Genomic DNA, 23,347 nt, shown 5'->3' with positions numbered 1-23,347 from the left:
TAGCGCCCCCATCTGGTGGGTCAGGATTTAATCCCGCTGTCGTTTGTGTCTTCATGTTGGGTTTGTGTGTCTTTATGTCCAACATGTTGGTTTTGTGGTAGTTTTGGTCACTTTGTGTCTCTTTGTGGTTGTTTTGTACATCTTTTTGGTATTTTATGCCTCTTTATGGTCACTTTGTGCCTCTTTGTGGTTTTTTTCTCCCTGTGATAATTTTCTGTAGTTTGTAGTCTTTTTTTTCACCTTATTTGATTGAATTGTTAACGCACGCGTCACACTGAGTTGTTGTAGGCCTCTGTTTTGTGTTATTTTGTAGTTGTTTCGTAGTCATCTATATCTTTTCATAGTTGTTCGATGTGTTTTTGTGCCATTTTCTGGTTGTTTGCGGTCTTCTTCGTGGTTCTGCATCTGTTCACTGAGGTTTTGTGTCTCCTTGTAGTCATTTCCACCCAGACTTGTTGTGTTAGCAGTAGTTTGTTCCTCTGGTGTGTTCAGGATCTCCAGCGGTTGCCGTACAGATTCCAGCTGTGAACGTTTCCAGTGTAGACTGTCCTTGTTAAACTGCAGCGTTTCTCTGAAGCCGGTTTTCTGGGGCTGAAAGTGCTGCCGGTGTTGGAGGCAAAGTGTTTGTCTTTTAGTGTCCTTGTGTGTCTGTTGTTGGTGTGCGTCCACATGTGTGATGTATGGGGACGGTGAGTAATACTGCATGTGTCATTCCCAGTCCCCCGAGTTTTCTTCCTCTCTTCTTCCTCACCCATCTGTCTTCCTTCCCTTTCTTCATCTCGTCGTCTCCCTCTCTTTTGGGTGACATTCCTGTCCAGCGCTCTCGGTGTCATCCCAGTTTTTCTGCTGACTCCGAGCTTCGCTGACACTCCAGCTGTTGAGAGCGCAGCGTTTATTGGATTGTCTGTGTCCTCTATTTGGATAAGGAGAAGGGAGAGCGGGACGGGGCGACAAAGGAGGACGAGGAGTGATGACAGGAGAGGCTTTAAAGGACGAAAAGATGCAAAAGGAGAACAAAAACTGAGCCGGGAGGACGAACGCAACAAGCTAATGACTCAGAATAACCAGAAATATTATAATACTTGGGACATTTGGGATATATTTCATGATCTAAATCCTCTCTGGTTTACTGGAATTTTTTACAGCACAAAATTAGAAAGATTTCATAGATTTAATGCACTAGAAATTGCACGTTGACCCACTTTCAACACATTTTTTTGTACAATAAAGATTAAAAAATGGGATCCAACAATGGAAAACATGCCCATAATACTAGTAAGAAGTACTAACAATTCTCAGTTACAGCTGGATAACCATTTTTTTAAACTCTAGAATTCTATCATAATATTGTCATACGTTTTATTATAGGACTCTAGCCCTGACCTGAAACATAACTTACTTTAATGTCTGTTTTCTTCTAAAGAGCACCATAATTTACTAAATAAGCATCATTCTGTACTAAAAGAGACTTAAATCTAGTGATTGAGACCATAAACTCATTAGGAAAATGATAACTGAGGTCGCAAATAAAGTATGAAGTAGCATCATTTTCACATTCGAACACCTTTTTGCAAGTCGCCCCCTGCTGGCTGTTAGGAATAATGCAGGTTTAAGGCACTTTTCCATCATCTTCACTCTTGTGTTGGTGTCATCATGACATTCAGCTACATTTGCTTCAGAAAACATCAGTAGTTTTTGTTAATGAGCTCAAAGATGGAACTTTTAATGCCAGCTTCAACTTCTTAAAAATATTCCAACTCGTCCATAATCAGAGATTATTTGATCTGTTTGTCCGATATTTGAGATCCTCAATCAATGACATGATGAGAAATAACAGAAAATATTTCAGGATTTTATCTTAAATAGTTCCTCAGATATTGTTGGTCAAACAGCCTCAAATTTAAACGTGAGAAAAAAAGAAACATTTTTATGAATTCATCTCAGAACGTATTTGATTTATCAATGTAAAATTTCATAGATTCCTTTTTAAATATTCTGAGTTTATGATAAAAAAAAAAAGATTCAAGTCGTCCACTAACAATTTGAGATGGAATTAGTCAATAATTATCAAAATTATAAATGCAGTAATAACACAAAATAAAGCAGAATAACTGCAGGTATTCACAGGTTCCTCACCAGATTTCATGCCTATGACAGTTAAATTTCTGGAGATATTTGTCCCTTTAAATGACTTTATAGGAATAGTGATTTTTGAGAATGAAAATACTAAAAATTCCAGATATGAAAACAAAAGAAATTGTACAAAACTCAGCCAGAAATATTTGACAAAACTTAGTTTCAGCAATTAAATGAGAAAATAAAAAGCTGATGAATCAATAATATTATTAATAATAATAAAAGTTGCAGCTCTGAATGCAAACATGATTTATATAATTAAAAACATTGGTTTTAAATATTTAATTGCTTTTACTTTACTCATAGTTCATCATATTAGTGCAGGTATTTTATATCTTTATTTAATTGATATCTGATTAATTTGAAACTGGACTGTGTAGAGAATAAACCCAGAAGTCTGTCCTATATTTTTATTTATTTTGTTAGTATTTTTCTGTGTTTTGTTAGAACAGAAAGCGATTTGAAGTCCGTTTTGTATTTTTGTGTATATGTTTTAAAGCAGAGAGCGTTCTGAAGGCGGTTATTGAGCTCATAATGTCGGTCGCTGTCAGCACAATAACGGAGAAATTTACGTCTGTTGGTGCTAAAAGAAGTTCTCAATTCTGGATGTTTTACAGTCGGATGACGGCAGAAAAGAGGCGACGTGAGCTGCCTCCCGATGAACCCGAACGCCTCACAGACGCTGCGTTCAAGGGTTCAACTCCCCACGGAAAACACGGCACTAAAAACAGACAGTAAAACAGACAAAGGAGCTTTTATTTTCCTCCCATTATTCACCATCACATGTACGGCTCCCACGAGCCGCTACAGAGCGCTGCACAACATTCAGATTAATCTCAGCTCAAACCAGCGGATCTGTTTAAAGCATTACGGTGTTGATAAAGTGTTTATGCAAGACGGAAAACATGAACAGAATCACTTAAAACCACCTCTGATTTATCAGGAGATGATATAAGCAGCAGGAAATGACAGAGCTGAAGTTAATGACAGCGTTAAAGTAATAAATAATCATATTTTACCTGATATTAGAGTCACATCAGGCTGATAAGAATCTTTTTTGTTGTTTTTGTATTTTCAGAAGGACAGAATCAGTCTTTAATGTCCATAACTCATTCCTCATGTTTTAAACGTGAAATTATTGATGAAACATCCAGACTTCCTGCTGAAAATGAGTCTCATACACCAATAATCATAAATAATATTTAAATAAAATTTTAAAAAAACTAAAATTTTTAAAATTCATCTTACCTTATTAACAGGATGCACTTTTAAATAAAATGCTAAAAAAAGTTAAAATGTTGAAAATGTTATTAAATAACTTAAAATAAGTATCTGTAAAATAAGATTTGTTGTTGATTTAAATACGCTAATTTTTAAAAACAATTTTATCTTTATATTTGTATTTATAACATTTTTTTGCCATTTTTCCAATCCTTAAAATTCATGTTTTTTCTCTTAAATAATAATAAATATCTGTACAGTTGCCATATTTTTTTTTGGCTGCTTTAAATAAAATTTTAATTTGCAAATGTTTAGATGAAAATAGAGAAAGATGAGGTTGCTTTGTAGACTTTTTAAATTCATGTTTTTTATGATACGCTTGTCTTAATGCACATTTTTAAAATTCATTGTCTCATTAAAAGTATGCGCTGAAAAAAAATCTCGCAGCAAGGGTGCCAGAAAGTGTTCATTAATTAACTGTAAGAATGAAATTAATGAATATCTGTAAAATAATATTTTTTTCTTGATGTAAATGTGATAAAAAGGTGCAAAGCAGAAATAACTATTTGTATTTTTATAGTATACAAAAATGGATACTTTGCTAGATATCATATTCAACAAAACGGAAAATCTGTAAAATAACAGGCTAAACTTTTTTTTTTGCCATTTTTCAATCCTTAAAATACATATATTTTCTCTTAAACAATAATAAATATCTTTACAGTCTCAGTATTTTTTTCAGATTTAAATAAAAATATTAGAGATGGTAAATATAGCGTCATTTTGTGTTTAAATATTGTAAAAGAACAAATTACTTTGACTATTTCTTTTATTTCTTACAATTAACATGTTAATACTTTTATGTGATTTTCTTATGTTTTGCTGTACTTTTACAGGAAAAATCTGTAAAATATCAGTTTAAAAGATGTTTAACATTTTTTCTTTTGAATAACGACAAATATCTGTAAAATAGCAACATTTTTGCTGATTCAAATACATAAAAAAGGGTAAATTTAAACCAAATGTACTTGGTTAGGGAAAAATATTGACTCTTTCACGATGTGTTCATTGCCTGGGTTACCATGGTGATGAGTCCATCTGATATCTGATTGGCTGGCTGGAAAGGAACCAAAATAAATTAAATGAACAGCATGAATTTGAGATAAATTACAGACAAACATGAAGGACGTAGTTTAGTGACAGCGGAACATAGTTTTCTGATTTCAAACACAAACGAGACACAGAACGACGTAGAGGCCGATATGATGAAATGATTCGTTGTCTGAGGCCTGCAGCTTCATGACGTCAGGTGAAGGAAGATGAGGATCTGAAGCAGCAGGACCAGGATCAGACCTGGTCCTGGTAGAACTCTGAGGAGCAGACCTGAGGTGGAGCTTTGAGGATCAGACCTGAGGTGGAACTCTGAGGTAAAGCTCTGAGGTGGAGCTCTGAAGTGAAGCTCTGAGGTGAAGCTCTGAGGTGGAGCTTTGAGGATCAGACCTGAAGTGAAGCTCTGAGGTGGAGCTTTGAGGATCAGACCTGAAGTGAAGCTCTGAGGTGGAGCTTTGAGGATCAGACCTGAAGTGAAGCTCTGAGGTGGAGCTTTGAGGATCAGATCTGAGGTGGAGCTCTGAGGATCAGACCTGAGGTGGAGCTCTGAGGTAAAGCTCAGAGGTGGAGCTTTGAGGATTAGACCTGAGGTGGAGCTCTGAGGTAAAGCTCTGAGGTGAAGCTCTGAGGTGGAGCTTTGAGGATCAGACCTGAAGTGAAGCTCTGAGGTGGAGCTTTGAGGATCAGACCTGAAGTGAAGCTCTGAGGTGGAGCTTTGAGGATCAGATCTGAGGTGGAGCTCTGAGGATCAGACCTGAGGTGGAGCTCTGAGGTAAAGCTCAGAGGTGGAGCTTTGAGGATTAGACCTGAGGTGGAGCTCTGAGGTAAAGCTCTGAGGTGAAGCTCTGAGGTGGAGCTCTGAGGTAAAGCTCTGAGGTGAAGCTCTGAGGTGGAGCTTTGAGGATCAGACCTGAAGTGAAGCTCTGAGGTGGAGCTTTGAGGATCAGACCTGAAGTGAAGCTCTGAGGTGGAGCTTTGAGGATCAGATCTGAGGTGGAGCTCTGAGGTAAAGCTCTGAGGTGGAGCTTTGAGGATTAGACCTGAGGTGGAGCTCTGAGGTAAAGCTCTGAGGTGAAGCTCTGAGGTGGAGCTCTGAGGATTAGACCTGAGGTGGAGCTTTGAGGATTCTGAAGGTTTTTTGAGTTAACAGAGAAACAGACATAGAAAGTTTGAGGTCTGTGTTCCTTTAAGCTTCAGTGGCTTCAGGAAGATGGACTGCAGAGACCTGAGACAGCAGATAAAAGATGGCAGAGGGAGGAGAGAGATGGAGGGAGAGCAGATGCTCCTGAAGAACAATGGAGGGAGAGAGAATGATGGCCAGAGAGGGAGGAAAATAGAGAGAGAGAGACAGATGAAAGATGACAGGTGTGGGAGGCAGCGGGCGAGCGAGGCCCACAAACACTGGAGGACAGGGGAGAGAGAGGGAGGTGTGAAGAAGAGAGAGATGACAGGACGATGAAGAGGAGGAGGAGGAGGAGAGGTGAGCGTCCTTGCACTGTCAGGGCGATCGATGGCACATCATTTACATTACACTGACTTAACTGCAGGGGGGGGGTAGAGGGGTGAGGAATGGGAGGAAATTAACTACAGTTGAGGAAAGATGGAGGGATGGTGGAAGAAAGGGCAGAGGAATTGATCTGATGAAGGTTTGGGCAACCTTTCCCTCTTCTTCATCCTCCTCCTCTTCCTCCTCCTCTTCTTCCCTCTTCTTGGCTCCCCCTCCCTCCCCCGTTCAAATGTCACCCTTCTCTCCTCGTTACTATCATCCCTCCTAGCGACGCTACCAGCTAACCAGCTAGCGACACTAACAGTTAGTTTACGCTGCAATCAGACGCTAGTTCATCGAGCTAAATGCTAACATCAGATACAGTTTCGTAATTAAGTACATGGGACAAAAACAACCAAAACAAGACAGAAAATGACCAAAAATGTTACAAAATTACAAAAAATGGGACAAAAACAACCAAAACAAGACAGAAAATGACCAAAAACATTATAAAATGTCAAAAAATGAGACAAAAACAACCAAAAATGCTATAAAATGACAACAAATGGTACAAAAACAATCAAAAGAAAACAGAAAATGACCGAAAAGTATTATAAAATTACAAAAAATGGGACAAAATAACCAAAAACATTATAAAATGACAAAAATAGGACAAAAACAACCAAACACAAAATGACAATAACCTTTTTGATGATTTTGGACACATTTTTAGTCATTTTGGACAGGAACTGAATCATTTTGGACATAGTTCAACCTCATGTAAATAGTCTCCTTAAAATAAAATAAAAAAATCTGTGTATATAATGTTCTCTGTGTTTTTGCACTATGTGCTTCTATTCATTCTGTACTGCTTTTATACTGTTTCTTTCTCCTTGGAGCTGCTGCAACGGTGAACTTTCCCCACTGTGGGATCAATAAAGTTCATCTTAGTTGGAGTCATTTTTTGAGAAGTTTTTTTAAATCATGCTAGACAAATTCTGAGTAATTCTGGACAAATTTAGACAAAAGTGTAGTCAGCTTGGACAGGTTTTGGATCATTTTGGACAAATCTTGAGTCACTCTGGAGAAGTTTTAGTCTTTCTAGACAGTGCATTCTTTCTAGACAGGTCATTGTGGGTAAACTTTCCAGGTTCATATCAGCATGTGTGATAGGTGGTTGGTCAGAACAAGTTCTAGACAATGAAAGGAGCATTTTTACACACAGAAGATACCAGGATCATCTCATAGACATGTTGTTCTATCAGGATCTTTTCCCGTTAGTATGACTTATAGAGGCAGGGGTCTAAGCGTCCAGCGTGTCCGTCCATAGATGTGCTGTTTAGTCGTCCTCCTCCTACCATATAGGACATTCCTTCTCGATGCGGCGCATTGAAAACTTCCTGTTGTTAGAGTTTGTTCTGGAGACTTCAAAGGGCCGAGTCGGGGAACATGGAGTCTGTTCCAGTTTTACCTCCTAAATGCTAACATGTGAGAGCGCCGTGCACGCCGCTATGAATTATCCCCAACCAGTGTGTGTGTGTGTTTGCCCACATGCCGAGGAAGTAAGGTAATGACGCTGAAAGCCATCGCACACACACTCACCACGTTAGCCCATCGACCTGTACAAGTTGTCTCGTCAGCGGTTGTGTGTCGCGCTGAGTGTGTGTGAGTGAATGTGTGTGTCGCTGTGTGTGTGTGGCTGTGAGTGTGTGTGTGTGTCGTTGTGAGTGTGTGGCTGTGTGCACTGTTTAATATTTAATAGGCACTGGTTAAAAATGCACGAGTGTTTTTGTCTCTGGTCCCGTCGCACACCTGTTCCTCTGGAGGCAGAAAGAGATAGAGAGAGGGAGGAAAGACTGATAGATGGATGGATAGAGTGGAGGGAGAAAGGAAAAGAGAACTGATAAATGGAGAGGAGGAAGAGGATGATGGATAGAAATGGAGATCAGACAGAGATAAAACTGGACTGATTAGAGATATGATGGATTAAAGCAAAAAGAAGATAGAGGATAAAGACGGTGAATGTATGTAGGAGAGACAGAAAGACTGATAGGCAGATAGAGGATGTATAGAAGTAGATGATAGAAGATATATATATATATAAGTGGTGATGGAGACAAAGATAGAAAACTCGATCAAGGTTGTATAAAGATATTTGAAGAGATAGAGGATGTATAGAGATACAGAGATTGCCATAGAGACATAGATGGAGAGATTATTGGAGCATAGAGGTTGAATAGAGATAGACTTCGCTGTATAGAGATATGTAGAGAAATAGAGATGAAGAGATAGAGATTTAGATGAATATATTGATAGAGAGATAAATAGAGGACGTGTAGTGATAGATGAAAATACATAGGATGTATTGAGAAAGGATGTATAAAGACAGAGATATGGTTAGAGATAGAGATGAAGAATGAATTGAGATGAGAGATAGACATGGATAGAGCATGTGTAGAGATAGATGAAGATGCATAAAGATAGAGATACGGTTAGAGATAGAGAGACTGATGGAAGATGTATAGAGATGGAAAAATAGACGATATATAGAGATAGAGGGATGGATGAGATATAGATTAAGAAAAACAGAGGATGTATAGATAGAACCGTGGAAGAATGGCTGAATTTCTGGATAGATATAGGCAGAAATAGATATATTAGACAGAAGGTGTATTATGGAGGGAGTGAATAAAGAGATATATGGATGGACAGATAGATGGAAGATGTATTGATAGAGATAGATGATGTATAGATGGAAAGACAATGGATGAATGTTTACAGAAAAATACTAGAGATACAAAGATAAAGACTAGATGGATAGACTTAGACTGACTTTATTAATCTCTGCAGGGAAATTCTGTAAATATATGGATAAATAGAGGATGTATAGATGGAAAGACGATGGATGAACGGATGTTTTCAGAAAGATACTAGACATACAATGATAAAGATAGATACAGGATGTATAGATGGAAGATGGAGGAACATGATGGTCGGATGATGAAGATAGAAACCAACAGATGAATAGACTGAAAGAAAAGAGAGATGGAAGGTGGACGCTTGGATGAGCAGATAAAGGGATGGATGGACTGATGATGGATGATAGAAAGGAGCTGATGGATGAAGAGGGGATCTAAAGGTAGATGATGGAGGGATGAACTGATAGATGGATGAAGAGGGGATCTAAAGGTGGATGGAGGGATGAACTGATAGAAAGATGGATGATTGAGTTACAGCTTGACAGACAGGAAGTGGAGGGATGAATAGTAACCAGGAAGTAATAGATAAATGGAGGGGAAGGAGAAAAGGGAGAAAGAGGTGTCATCAGTTAATCAATAGCGTTTCCCTCTTTCCCTCCACTCTGTTTTAAGGCAGCATTTTTTCCTCCTTTATTATTTTTGCTCTACTTCCCTGATCAATCAATACTTATTATTACTCACTTCTCTCTCTCCTTTCTGTCTTTATTTTCCACCCCTTCACCTCTCAGCTCTGTCTTTCTCTGGATGTGGCAGCAGAGAAACACAGAAAAAAGAGGAGAGTAGAAGATAGAAACACACAATGAAGTCATTCATCTGTCCAATCAGATAGCAAACATCCATCTCTCCTCCGTGATTATGATGCCGTGTGCCGCCACATACATCCCATCTCTCCAGTGTCTCTTTAAAAAGAATAGATTGTTATTCCACCGCAAACAAAGACTGAAGACGCAGCCTGAGAAAGAGGATGGAGGACGGAGACATGATTTATGACGGCTCACAGAAGAAATGTGTAAATGTCCGATCAGGATGGAAAAGAGAGGCTGATCAATAAGGACATGATGTGACCTCAAGCTGGGGGAGGACAGGAGTGAATGGGAAGACTAAAGGGATTATAGATGGAGCAGATGATTGGAAAAGAGAGGAGATGATGGTAGAAATGTGTGGAAAAATCAGCAAAAATACAGAATTTATCAGTTAGAAACTGTAAAAAACTGAATAAAATGGTCAGAAATTCATCCCACAATTAAACACCGGAGCTTTGTTGCCTTTTAGATCAGCAGCTACCAAATAAACGCCTAAAAAGACGTTCTAAAGTGATATATTAGCATGTTTGTTTCAAAATAAAAGCCTCCAAAAGTCGGTTTCATCACTCGGACAGCAGTAATGTACTTAAAAAAAACCATCCCAAGTTTTTTGTCTGACATTGTCTCTTTAAATGTTTTGCTTTGTTTGAACAAGTTTTAAAAAAACAAAAAAAACAAAAAAAAAAAACAAGAGTAAATTTCAGTTTAACCCTCTGAACCTCAAATTCTACCTTTTCCAAGATTTTCAACATTCGTTCTGCTCGTAAAATGTCAAAGATGTCCCAAATTTTCCAAAGCCAAAGGTGACATTTTTCAATATGTTGTTGTGTCAAACCAAAAAAACAAAACAAAAATAATAGTTGAACTTCCTGAATCCTCAGTCCTGGAGGCAGCTTTGAAAGACATCAGAAACTGTAAAAACAGAAGAAAATGGTCAAATATTCACCTTAAAACCAGTTTACTGAACAGACCTTCAACCCACAGTTCAGCGCTGGAGCTTTGTTGCCTTTTAGATCCGCAGCTACCAAATAAAAGTCGAAAAAGGTGTTCTACAATGATATGTAAGTACGTCTCCTTCAAAATAAAGCCTCCAGAAGTTCTTTTCAGTTCTCTGACAACAATAATGTTCATCATCCCAACCAAAATAACACAACACATTTTTTTTTACAGTCTAACATTGCAAGTTTCAAGTCATTTTGGACAAACTGAGTATTTTCGGACAGGTTTAGGTATTTTGGACAATGTTTAAGTCAGTTTTGACAATGTTTCAGTCTTTCTGAACCAGTTTTAAGAAATTTTGAGACAGTTATTGTCGACCAATTTTAGTAATTTTCAGCCAGTTTTAAATTATATTTAACCAATTTTTAAGTCATTTTAAAACAATTGTGAGTAATCTTGAACACGTTTTAAGACATTTTGGACAGTATTTTTGGACGTTTAGCTATTTTGAACAATGTTTAGGTCATTTTTGGCCAATTTTGAGGAAGTTTTAAGCCATTTTGGACAAATGTTGAGTATTTCTGGACAGGTTTTTAATATTTTGGACGACCGTTGAGTCATTTTATGCAAGATTTACGTCATTCTGGACGAGTATAGAGAAAATAAAGATGTAAACACTGAGTTTATTTACTTCCTGTGTCTGTTTAGATTAAAATGACGACATCAGCGTGAGGACTGTGAATTATTGATTATTGATTGATGATAAAGAAGGATTACTGGTTAATTGTTCTACATTTGCATCTCTACTGGTTCATTTTCTGGGTTGAAGGACAAGGAAAGGACGAGGAACATGTTTGTGTTTGATGAAGCGGAGGAGGAACCTTTGAGCTTCTGGGGGGACGGTTATTGTGGTCGCACAGGAACATTTTTATTAATTAGCGTTAATTAAACTCAGGTGTGTGTTTCTGTTTCTAACGGCATAAAAACACGTCTGCCACCTCGGAGTGAGTCTACCCCCTCTGACAAACCGCCGTTTCCATGGCGACGCAGCCGTGATCAATACTCCGTCATTGGCTGTGATGGCCGGACACACACACACACACTCACACACACACACATACACACACACATGCACACTCAGAGCAGTTTATCAAAGGCTGATGGATCAATATCAGGTCAACACTCTTTATCTCAGATCTTTCATCTCCTGCTTTCATCTCCGTCACCTCTCCTTCTGGTTCCTCCTGGTTCCTCATTTCCTCCTGGTTCCTCGTTTCCTCCTGGTTCCTCATTTCCTCCTGGTTCCTCATCTCCTCCTGGTTCCTCCTGGTTCCTCGTTTTCTCCTGGTTCCTCCTGGTTCCTCGTTTCCTCCTGGTTCCTCATTTCCTCCTGGTTCCTCATCTCCTCCTGGTTCCTCGTTTCCTCCTGGTTCCTCATTTCCTCCTGGTTTCTCGTTTTCTCCTGGTTCCTCCTGGTTCCTCGTTTCCTCCTGGTTCTTCCTGGTTCCTCGTTTCCTCCTGGTTCCTTCGGGTTCCTCCTGGTTCCTCATCTCCTCCTGGTTCCTCATGGTTCCTCATTTTCTCCTGGTTCCTCCTGGTTCCTCGTTTCCTCCTGGTTCCTCCTGGTTCCTCATTTCCTCCTGGTTCCTAATCTCCTCCTGGTTCCTCCTGGTTCCTCCTGGTTCCTCCTGGTTTCTCGTTTACTCCTGGTTCCTCCTGGTTCCTCGTTTCCTCCTGGTTCTTCCTGGTTCCTCCTGGTTCCTCGTTTCCTCCTGGTTCCTCCTGGTTCCTCCGGGTTCCTCATCTCCTCCTGGTTCCTCCTGGTTCCTCGTTTTCTCCTGGTTCCTCCTGGTTCCTCATTTCCTCCTGGTTCCTCTGGGTTCCCCCTGGTTCCTCCGGGTTCCTCCTGGTTCCTCATCTCCTCCTGGTTCCTCCTGGTTCCTCATTTCCTCCTGGTTCCTCTGGGTTCCCCCTGGTTCCTCCGGGTTCCCCCTGGTTCCTCCGGGTTCCTCCTGGTTCCTCATCTCCTCCTGGTTCCTCCTGGTTCCTCATTTCCTCCTGGTTCCTAATCTCCTCCTGGTTCCTCCTGGTTCCTCGTTTCCTCTTGGTTCCTCATTTCCTCCTGGTTTCTCGTTTTCTCCTGGTTCCTCGTTTCCTCCTGGTTCTTCCTGGTTCCTCCTGGTTCCTCATTTCCTCCTGGTTCCTCCGGGTTCCTCCGGGTTCCTCCTGGTTCCTCATCTCCTCCTGGTTCCTCCTGGTTCCTCGTTTTCTCCTGGTTCCTCCTGGTTCCTCGTTTCCTCCTGGTTCCTCTGGGTTCCTCCTGGTTCCTCGTTTCCTCCTGGTTCCTCATTTCCTCCTGGTTTCTCGTTTTCTCCTGGTTCCTCCTGGTTCCTCGTTTCCTCCTGGTTCTTCCTGGTTCCTCCTGGTTCCTCGTTTCCTCCTGGTTCCTCCTGGTTCCTCCGGGTTCCTCCTGGTTCCTCATCTCCTCCTGGTTCCTCCTGGTTCCTCGTTTTCTCCTGGTTCCTCCTGGTTCCTCGTTTCCTCCTGGTTCCTCTGGGTTCCTCCTGGTTCCTCCTGGTTCCTCATCTCCTCCTGGTTCCTCATTTCCTCCTGGTTCCTAATCTCCTCCTGGTTCCTCGTTTCCTCCTGGTTCCTCATTTCCTCCTGGTTTCTCGTTTTCTCCTGGTTCCTCCTGGTTCCTCGTTTCCTCCTGGTTCTTCCTGGTTCCTCCTGGTTCCTCGTTTCCTCCTGGTTCCTCCTGGTTCCTCCGGGTTCCTCATCTCCTCCTGGTTCCTCGTTTTCTCCTGGTTCCTCCTGGTTCCTCGTTTTCTCCTGGTTCCTCCTGGTTCCTCGTTTCCTCCTGGTTCTTCCTGGTTCCTCGTTTCCTCCTGGTTCCTCCGGGTTCCTCCGGGTTCCTCGTTTCCTCCTGGTTCCTCCTGGTTCCTCATTTCCTCCTGGTTTCTCGTTTTCTCCTGGTTCCTCCTGGTTCCTCGTTTCCTCCTGGTTCTTCCTGGTTCCTCCTGGTTCCTCGTTTCCTCCTGGTTCCTCCTGGTTCCTCCGGGTTCCTCCGGGTTCCTCCTGGTTCCTCATCTCCTCCTGGTTCCTCCTTGTTCCTCGTTTTCTCCTGGTTCCTCCTGGTTCCTCGTTTCCTCCTGGTTCCTCTGGGTTCCTCCTGGTTCCTCGTTTCCTCCTGGTTCCTCTGGGTTCCTCCTGGTTCCTCGTTTCCTCCTGGTTCCTCCTGGTTCCTCCGGGTTCCTCCTGGTTCCTCGTTTCCTCCTGGTTCCTCCTGGTTCCTCGTTTCCTCCTGGTTCCTCCTGGTTCCTCGTTTCGTTTATAACTAAAATCCAAAGTTATTTAAAAGTTGTACAAAATCACTTAAAACTTGTCCAGAATTTCTCAACTTTTGTCTGATATGACAAAACATTGTCATCATCCTCCCATGATAATTTAGGACAAGTTTATGTCATTTTAGGAAGAAAAATATGTAAATTCAATTATTTTTTCAGCAATTCTGGACAAATTTCTATAATTTGTACAACGTTTGAGTCACTTTGAGTTTTAGTTATATTATTTTGGACCCATTCTGAGTGACTTCCAGTACTTTATTATTATTTTGGACAAATTTGGAGCCATTTTGAATTTTAGCATGTTTTCAGCCTCTCCAGATGTTTCCTCTCTACTCTGCTCATCAGCTTTACAAATATTAATGTAAATAATAATAATATGTACATTTCTTTAGTTAGTTTTGGGCAAATTGTGTCATTTTAGCAAGGAAATTTGTTAGTTTTCTTTGTCAATTTAGACAAGTTTGTCGTCGCTTTGTGTTTTGTTTTTGTTATTTTGGACAAATTTTGAGTCATTATGAAGATGAATATTTTCATTTTTGAGCCTCTCCAGATGTTTCCTCTCTGCTCTGCTCATCATCAGTAGATGTTTCACCATGCTGGATGGATCTCCACCTACTAGCTGCTCTGTTCTCTGGTTCTGCTGCTTTTATTTATTCATCCACCAGCTTTAGTTTTCCTCTGATGATATTTTCGGATAAAAAATGTCATTTTGAACATTTTGAAAAATATTTATGGACAACTTTGTGTCATTTGAAAACAAATTTGAACCAATTCTAATAATTTTGACTAGTTTTTGGTCATTTTTGACTAGTTTTCAACAAGTTTGGGTAAGTGGATGTCATTTCGGAACATTTTAAACAAATTTTTCTATAGTTTTGGACGTGTTTTTGCCATTTTAGACAGTAATTGAGTCATTCAATCATGGACATTTCCATGTTTCCTCTACAGACCTTTCTCTCTGCTCTGCTCATCATGGTCATTTCTTGAGATTTTTATAGGATTTTTGAACATGTTTTAGGTCGTTTGGGGTCATTTTTCAGTAACTTTTAGGCATATTTATGTAATTTTTGGAAATGTTGTCGTTTTGGACACTTTTTCTTTGCTTTTCAGTCAAATTTGAGTCACTTCAAACATGAATATCTCCATGTTTCCAGTCTTTTCCTCTCTGCTCTGCTCATCATCAGTAGATGTTTCTCCATGCTCGATGGATCTCCAACTACTAGCTTTTTTCGTATCCAGTCTTGTCTGAGTCGTCTCTAATCGGTTCTAGGATTTGTGGACGTTTATGTTTGAGCGTGTAAAGGTGTTGGGATGTCGGAGGTCAAGCGTGTCGCGTGAAGAAGTGATAAAATGCTGCTTTCTGTTTCCGGGTTGGAGCGACATGGAGGTTAAAGAATGAATGTAGGTCAGTGGAGGGCTGGATAGAGTGTGTGGTTGTGTGTCTGTACTGTTGTGTTATTGTGTGTCTGAGTGCGACCTGCTCTTTGTCGGGGCTCGGTGCTACAGCCGAGTGGACGCTGACGAGGATTAATGCCCAACATATGGCGACCCTACGGGACTCTGCAGAACAAAGAAGGAATATCATGTGTCCTCTGCACACGCTTCAACACACACCTGCTCCTGGAACACGTGTGTGCGGTAGCAGGGTTTGTGTGTGGAGCTGGTGGAGGACGAGGAGGTGAAGCACAGTTCAGGGGGAAGTGAAGCTTCATGCTTTCTTCTTCTCACATCCAGATCGAACAGTTCCCTGTTTTAGCACTCTGGACGTTACTTCACACGTCCTGGAGGACCGATGGACGGATGGACAGATGGACATCCTCCTCAGCAGCATCCGCCTCCTCACATCAACCCAGAAAATAGTAATGAATAAAACAAAAAAAGAACAAATGTGTTTAACCCTCCGTTTGTCTTCATTTACGGGCATCAAAAAATATTGTTTCCTTGTCTGAAAAAAATCGAAAAATTCAGCCAAAAAATTCTCCAAATTTGTGAAAATTTGTAAAACCTTCAGGAAGAAAATTCCAATAATTCCTTAAAAGTTTCCCTTGAAAGTTTTATTTTTAAAAATACCCCAAATTTGACAAGAAAATTCTTGTAAATATTTTCCAAAAATGAGTAAAAATCTTAAAAAAAAATCCTAAAAATATCTAAAGTTATTCCATGTATATCAGTAAAACTTATTTTCTTAAGAACATTCACATAAAAATCAACCAAAATCCAGTGAATTTCGCTGGATTTTGGTTGATTTTTATGTGAACGTTCTTAAGAAACATTTTTAACATTTCTTTTTTTCCACCAAAAAATGTTCAGATTAAAAATGTTGAAAATGTGGACATCAGAAGTTTTACTGTGAAAAAATATATTTTTTTCCACATTTTCAAACTTTAAGACGAGTCGATCTGACCCGCAGGACGACACCAGGGTTAAATACAGCATAAGTAAAAAGATTAGAAATAGTAGTATTTTTTACAAATAATATATAAATTCATACTTTTTTCAGTGCATTTACTCGTAATTTAACTTGTAATTTAACAATCTGTGAAATAACAGTTTAAAAAAAATGATTGACCTTTCATCAGTTCATAATGTACACAATTTTTCTTTCAAATATCTGTAAAATTATCATATTTTTACTGATTTAAACACGGTCTTAGTGTGATTTTCTGTGGTCAGATGTTTATCATTTAAAAAATACAGATTTTGGATGTTCGTTACAGTTTTGTTTATTTTTACAGTTACCAATTATATTAATACTTTTTTCTGTTATTTCTACCAGCACAGCTCCTGCTTTCCTACTGTCAGGATGAAGTTCATTATCTGGACACGCTGATAGCAGCTTTTACCTTTATTACAGTTTGGAAACTTTAACGTCCGTATATGTAGCTGTAGCTGGTACCCTGGTGTTGGTCGGTGGTTCAGTCTGGTCCAGGTCTATTTCCTGCTTCCTTCTTTCTGGTCCAGGTCTATTTCCTGCTTCCTTCTTTCTGGTCCAGGTCTATTTCCTGTTTCCTTCTTTCTGGTCCAGGTCTATTTCCTGTTTCCTTCTTTCTGGTCCAGGTCTATTTCCTGGGCTATCCTTCTTTCTGCAGGTTTATTTCTATCCGGTAGCCTTCTCCTCCTCCTGCAGGTCCATCTCTATCTTCCCTCCTCCTCCTCGTCTCTCTGTAGGTCTATTTCCTGGACTATTTTCTTTCTTTCTCCAGGTCTGTCTCCGTCTCTCTGTAGGTGTAAATGACTTTGGACGGCCATCTGTTACTGAGCCTCCCTGCAGAGAGTTGGCCTGCATGACAAACTGCTCATTGTGTGTGTGTGTGTGTGTGTGTGTGTGTGTGTGTGTGTGTGTGTGTGTGTGTGTGTGTGTGTGTGTGTGTGTGTGTGTGTATGTAGCTTCCTGCTACTGTACTCTGCTGTTTATTCATGCCTACGTGCACATGCATAATACAGCAGCAAGCGTTAGCTGGGGTTCTACTGTAGATGTAGAACACGTTCTGTTAGCGTGTTTACAGGTGAATAGAACACGTTCCGTTGACGTGTTTACAGGTGAATAGAACATGTTCTGTTAGCGTGTTTACAGGTGAATAGAACACGTTCCGTTGACGTGTTTACAGGTGAATAGAACACGTTCTGTTAGCGTGTTTACAGGTGAATAGAACACGTTCTGTTAGCGTGTTTACAGGTGAATAGAACACGTTCTGTTAGCGTGTTTACAGGTGAATAGAACACGTTCCGTTAGCGTGTTTACAGGTGAATAGAACACGTTCCGTTGACGTGTTTACAGGTGAATAGAACACGTTCTGTTAGCGTGTTTACAGGTGAATCGAACACGTTCTGTTAGCGTGTTTACAGGTGAATAGAACACGTTCTGTTAGCGTGTTTACAGGTGAATAGAACACGTTCCGTTAGCGTGTTTACAGGTGAATAGAACACGTTCCGTTGACGTGTTTACAGGTGAATAGAACACGTTCTGTTAGCGTGTTTACAGGTGAATAGAACACGTCTGTTAGCGTGTTTACAGGTGAATAGAACACGTTCTGTTAGCGTGTTTACAGGTGAATAGAACACGTTCCATTGACGTGTTTACAGGTGAATAGAACACGTTCTGTTAGCGTGTTTACAGGTGAATAGAACACGTCTGTTAGCGTGTTTACAGGTGAACAGAACACGTTCTGTTGACGTGTTTACAGGTGAATAGAACACGTTCTGTTAGCGTGTTTACAGGTGAATAGAACACGTTCTGTTGATGTGTTTACAGGTGAATAGAACACGTTCTGTTAGCGTGTTTACAGGTGAATAGAACACGTTCTGTTAGCGTGTTTACAGGTGAATAGAACACGTTCTGTTGATGTGTTTACAGGTGAATAGAACACGTTCTGTTGACGTGTTTACAGGTGAATAGAACACGTTCTGTTGACATGTTTACAGGTGAATAGAACACGTTCTGTTAGCGTGTTTACAGGTGAACAGAACACGTTCTGTTGACGTGTTTACAGGTGAATAGAGCACGTTCTGTTAGCGTGTTTACAGGTGAATAGAACACGTTCTGTTAGCGTGTTTACAGGTGAATAGAACACGTTCTGTTAGCGTGTTCACAGGTGAATAGAACACGTTCCGTTGACGTGTTTACAGGTGAATAGAACACGTTCCGTTGACGTGTTTACAGGTGAATAGAGTATGTTCTGTTAGCGTGTTTACAGGTGAATAGAACACGTTCTGTTAGCGTGTTTACAGGTGAATAGAACACGTTCTGTTAGCGTGTTTACAGGTGAATAGAACACGTTCCGTTGACGTGTTTACAGGTGAATAGAACATGTTCTGTTAGCGTGTTTACAGGTGAATAGAACACGTTCTGTTGACGTGTTTACAGGTGAATAGAGCATGTTCTGTTAGCGTGTTTACAGGTGAATAGAACACGTTCTGTTGATGTGTTTACAGGTGAATAGAACACGTTCTGTTGATGTGTTTACAGGTGAATAGAACACGTTCTGTTGACGTGTTTACAGGTGAATAGAGCATGTTCTGTTAGCGTGTTTACAGGTGAATAGAGCATGTTCTGTTAGCGTGTTTACAGGTGAATAGAGCATGTTCTGTTAGCGTGTTTACAGGTGAATAGAACACGTTCTGTTGATGTGTTTACAGGTGAATAGAACACGTTCTGTTGACGTGTTTACAGGTTAATAGAACACGTTCTGTTGACGTGTTTACAGGTTAATAGAACACGTTCTGTTAACATGTTAGAAACATACACGTACCTGCATGCATGTTGCACTTAAATAAAGCTGGTAGAACAAAAAACTGGCTTAAAATGATTGTTTTCTTATTGTTTAATCACTTATTTTGCTGTATTAATGGAGGGAATAGTGTATTTTTGACTTTTATTTCTCCTCTTTAGTTGGAGTTCAAATGAAACTAGCAGTAAATTCATCATTTTGATTGTTTTGTGTCTTTTTGTGCTGCTTTTATGATTATTCGCTGTCAATTTTTTAAATAAATTTGTGTATGCTGGATAATATTTACATCATTTTTGACTGATTTTAAGTCATTTTGGGCCAGTTTGAAGTTATATTTGACCAGTTATAAGTAGTTTTACACCAGTTTTAAGTCATATAAATGTTGAGTGTATTTGGGTTGGTTTTTAATATTTTGGACAATGTTTACATCATTTTTGGGCAATTTTGAAGGAGTCTTTCAGTCATTTTGGACACGCTTGAGTATGTTGGACAGTATTTAAGTATTTTTGACCAATTTTAAGTAATTTTGAGCCGGTTTTAAGTCATTTTGGACAAATGTTGAGTATTTTTGGACACATTTTTAATATTTTGACCAATTTTTAACTAATTTCTGACCAATTTTAGGTCATTTTCAGATGGATTTAAGTTATTTTGGTCAAGCTTTGAGTATTTTTGGACAGGTTTGTGTATTTTGGACAACGTTTAAGGAGGAATAAAAACCATGTTTAGCCTCTTTAGTGGGAATTCAAATGAAACAAGCAGGAAATTCATCATTTTGGCCATTTTGTGTCTTTTTGTGGTATTTTTACATCACATACTGTTTATTTTCTGTCAAATTCTGGTCATTTTGGGCAAGTTTGAGTTTGTTGGATGAAGTTTAACTCATTTCTGACAGATTTAAGTCATTTTGGGCCAGTTTTTAGTGAGTTTTGACCAAATTTCAAGTAATTTTGAGCCAGTTTTAAGTCATTTTGGACAAATGTTGAGTATTTTTGGACAGATTTTTAATAATCTGGACAATTTTTTAGGCATTCCTGACCAATTTTAAGTCATTCTGAGAGGGTTTAAGTTATTTTAGACAAGATTGAGTATGCTGGACAGTATTTAAGTAATTTTTGACTGATTGTAAATCATTTTCAGCCAGTTTTAAGTGATATTTGACCAATTTCAAGTAATATTCAGTCAAGTTATTCTCGATCAATTTTTAAATAATTTTGAGCCAGTTTTAAGTAATTTTGGTCAAACTATGAGTATTTTTGAACAGTTTCAGGTATTTTGGACAATGTTCTAATCATTTTTGACAGATTTCAAATAATTTTCTGCCAGTTTTAACTTATTTGTGACTAATTTCAAGCAATTTTCTGCTCATTTAAAGTTATTTTTCACCAGTTTTTAAGTAATATTGGACAGGTTTTTAATATTTTGGACAGTTTTTAAGTCATTTTGAAACAATTGTGAGTAATCTTGAACACGCTTTAAGACATTTTGGTCAATCTTTGAGCATTTTTGGACAGGTTTTTAATATTTTGGACAATATTTAAGTCATTTCTGACCAACACTGTCAAACCACATTTAGCTTCTTTCTATTTCTGACAAATTCTAAGTAGTTTTCTTCCACTTTTAATAATAGTTTGGGCAATTTTTAAATCTTTTCTGACCAATTTTGATGGGTTTAGGTATTTTGGACAATGTTTAAGTCATTTTTGGTCAATTTTGGGGAAGTTTTTCAATCATTTTGGACCAACTTTGAGTAATTTTGGACTAATTTGAGTATGCTGGACAACACTGAAGTCATTTTTGACTAATTTTGGTTGTTTTATATCACATTTTGGTCATTTAGCCTCATTTTGTGGTCATTTTGTGTCATTTGTAGTTTTTTCTTGTCACATTTTGGGAGGTTTGTGAAGTTTTGTTTTGTCTGTTTTTGTTTTCTGTCTTGATTTGATCATTTTCATCACTGTGGTCGTTTTGTGTCATTTAGGATTATTTTATGTGACAATTTGATCGTTTTGTGTCAAATTTTGGTAATTTAGCCTCATTTTGTAGAAGGTTTGTGTCACAATTTGGTCATTTTGTTTCATATTTTGTTAATATTCTGGCATATTCTGTCTGTAGTTTTTAGAACTCCAGTTCAAACTGAGCAAACACAATCAGGAGATGGAGCTTATGGTCGCTGTTTTTGTTTTTAAATTAACTTAAAGAACTAGATTCTGTGTCTTAACTCGATTTACTGTTAGAGACATTTGCTGGATATCATTATGATGTTTGACAGTTGTTGTAAATAAATAAATTTAGCTGCATCCTATTGGGTTAAACCATCTTAAATTTATGTTCTGAAGCAAAACTTGATGAAATCTGGATGTTTTCTTTGTCGGTTTGGTTAATCAGTTTGATTTGGTTGAAAAAATTCAGTGTTCTGTCACAGAGGAGGAAAAAAACTGCAAGTAATCACATTTAAGACGCTGCAATTGGAGAATTTCTGCAGTTTTCCTGTAAAAATGACTCAAACCAATCAATTAATTCTGAAAAATTTGAGGAAAACTGGATTTTTTTGTTTGTCGGTTGTTAATTAGTTTGATTTGGTTGAAAAAAAAACGCAAATATTCCCATTTAAGATCCTAGAATTGGAGAATGTCTACAGTTTTTCGTTTAAAATGACTCCAACTAATCAGTTAATTCTGACTATCTGTCAGTGCTGTTAACAGTTTAACATTAACGGGTTAGATGTGGTCGTGTTGAGTCTCAGCGTTGGGTTTCCAGTCTAACGGCGTCTTTAACGTCCTGATCGATGGTTTTCTGGCGGTAATTCCTGCTTCTCCTCCTCCATCCCCTCCAGCTCTCGTCCAGGCCGTCCTCCGAAGCGATGCTCTGGAACCGGGATCCAGGAAAGCCCCAGGCTGCTCCACCCGGGCCTCCCCGGCCTGCTGTCGCCCAGCCTGCTGTCCCACACCGGTATGTTAGATCAACATTTTATCCTTTGAAAAGCTCCTTTTCTCACTGAAATTAGGATTTATGTACATGGACAGCCGCTGTATTCTAAACTACAGCCTCATGTCCGGCTTTCTGCTGGATTTTTATGCATCAGTTTGTTCCTTTCATGCTGGAAATGTCTGGAAATCTGATGTAAATATAATAATAATCTAATACTGTAAGGAAATGTTCATTCATTCCTGCTGATTTAACACATATTTACTCTTCTGTCCTCTTTTCTGTTGCTTTAAACTCTCAACATGACTGAAAACACCATTTTCAGTCATTTTGGACAGACTCTAAGTAATGTTTGATAGGTTTTTAATATTCTGGACCATATTTAAGTCATTTTGGACAAACTGAGTATTCTTGGACCATTTTAAAGCAATTTTCAGCCAGTTTTCACTTATTTTTCAACAGTTTTAAGTAGTTTTGTGCCCGTTTTAAGTTATTCTTGACCAATTTTTAAAATAGTTTTGAGCTGGTTTCTAGTCATTTGTCTAGTTGGACAAATGTCAAGTCTTTTTGGACAAGTGTTTAATATTTTTGGACAATGTTTAAATCATTTTTGACAAATTTCATGGAACTTTGAAATTTTATGGACAAGCTTTGAGTAATTTTGAACAGTATTTAAGCTATTTTTGACCAATTTTAACTTTTTTGATCAATTTTTTTTCTTTTTTTTCTAGATTTGGGTTTATACATATAAATATATATGTATATATATATATATATATATATATATAAAATAAAAAATATATATAATAAAAACCAGAAAACTGATGTATTTCTGCAGCAGTGGGTTTTCCAGGGTGAATGTTCATCTTTTCATCTAGTTTTGATTATTTTGTAATAATTTAATCGACTTTAACGTGCCTCCATGAGATTTCTGCTCATTTATAACTTTCTGCATGTTTATGAAATATTTGACACGCTAAAGAAAAAGTCTCGCCCTTTTCCGACGTATTTCTAAGTAAACTTTGAAGCATTTTTTTGCTGCCCTCTAGTGGCTGGAGTGTTTATGAAGGGGTAAAGCAGGAGGAACTCGGAGTGGATGGTCGGGTTGGTTAATGATGTTTGTTTCTCTTTTGTTTTTACTTTGACTGTTTTAAACCTCAAACCGTTCATTATATTCATTATGACTATAAATGTTCTTTACCTTAACACAAACCTTTAATTTTACTAAAATCGAAGTTGAGAAAAAGTTCTGGCAGAAAAGACTTTATTCAGATTCTGCAGCTTAAGATTGTAATATTTAATCAGAATCTATTTGCCAGAAATAAACATTTTGAATCCAGAAACAGTAAAACAAACTGAAAGTCGTTCAGAATTTCTCTTAAATAATTAA

General features: G+C 38.6%; 1 protein-coding gene across 1 annotated transcript in view; it reads left to right on the top strand.

The window, feature by feature from the left end:
- LOC111583740 (dachshund homolog 2-like) overlaps positions 1-23,032 on the top strand; it is a 79,048-nt gene extending 56,016 nt beyond the window's left edge. The window contains exons 2-3 of the mRNA XM_055007929.1: positions 21,866-21,981; positions 23,007-23,032. Coding sequence (XP_054863904.1) covers positions 21,866-21,981; positions 23,007-23,032 — 142 coding nt within the window. The remainder of the gene's footprint in view (positions 1-21,865; positions 21,982-23,006) is intronic.
- Positions 23,033-23,347: the final 315 nt, after the last annotated feature.

Source organism: Amphiprion ocellaris, chromosome 23, assembly GCF_022539595.1.
Source record: "Amphiprion ocellaris isolate individual 3 ecotype Okinawa chromosome 23, ASM2253959v1, whole genome shotgun sequence".
In the NCBI taxonomy this organism is placed as follows: domain Eukaryota; kingdom Metazoa; phylum Chordata; class Actinopteri; family Pomacentridae; genus Amphiprion; species Amphiprion ocellaris.
The sequence above is the reverse complement of the archived record's forward strand: the minus strand, read 5'-3'. Positions and strand labels throughout refer to the sequence as shown.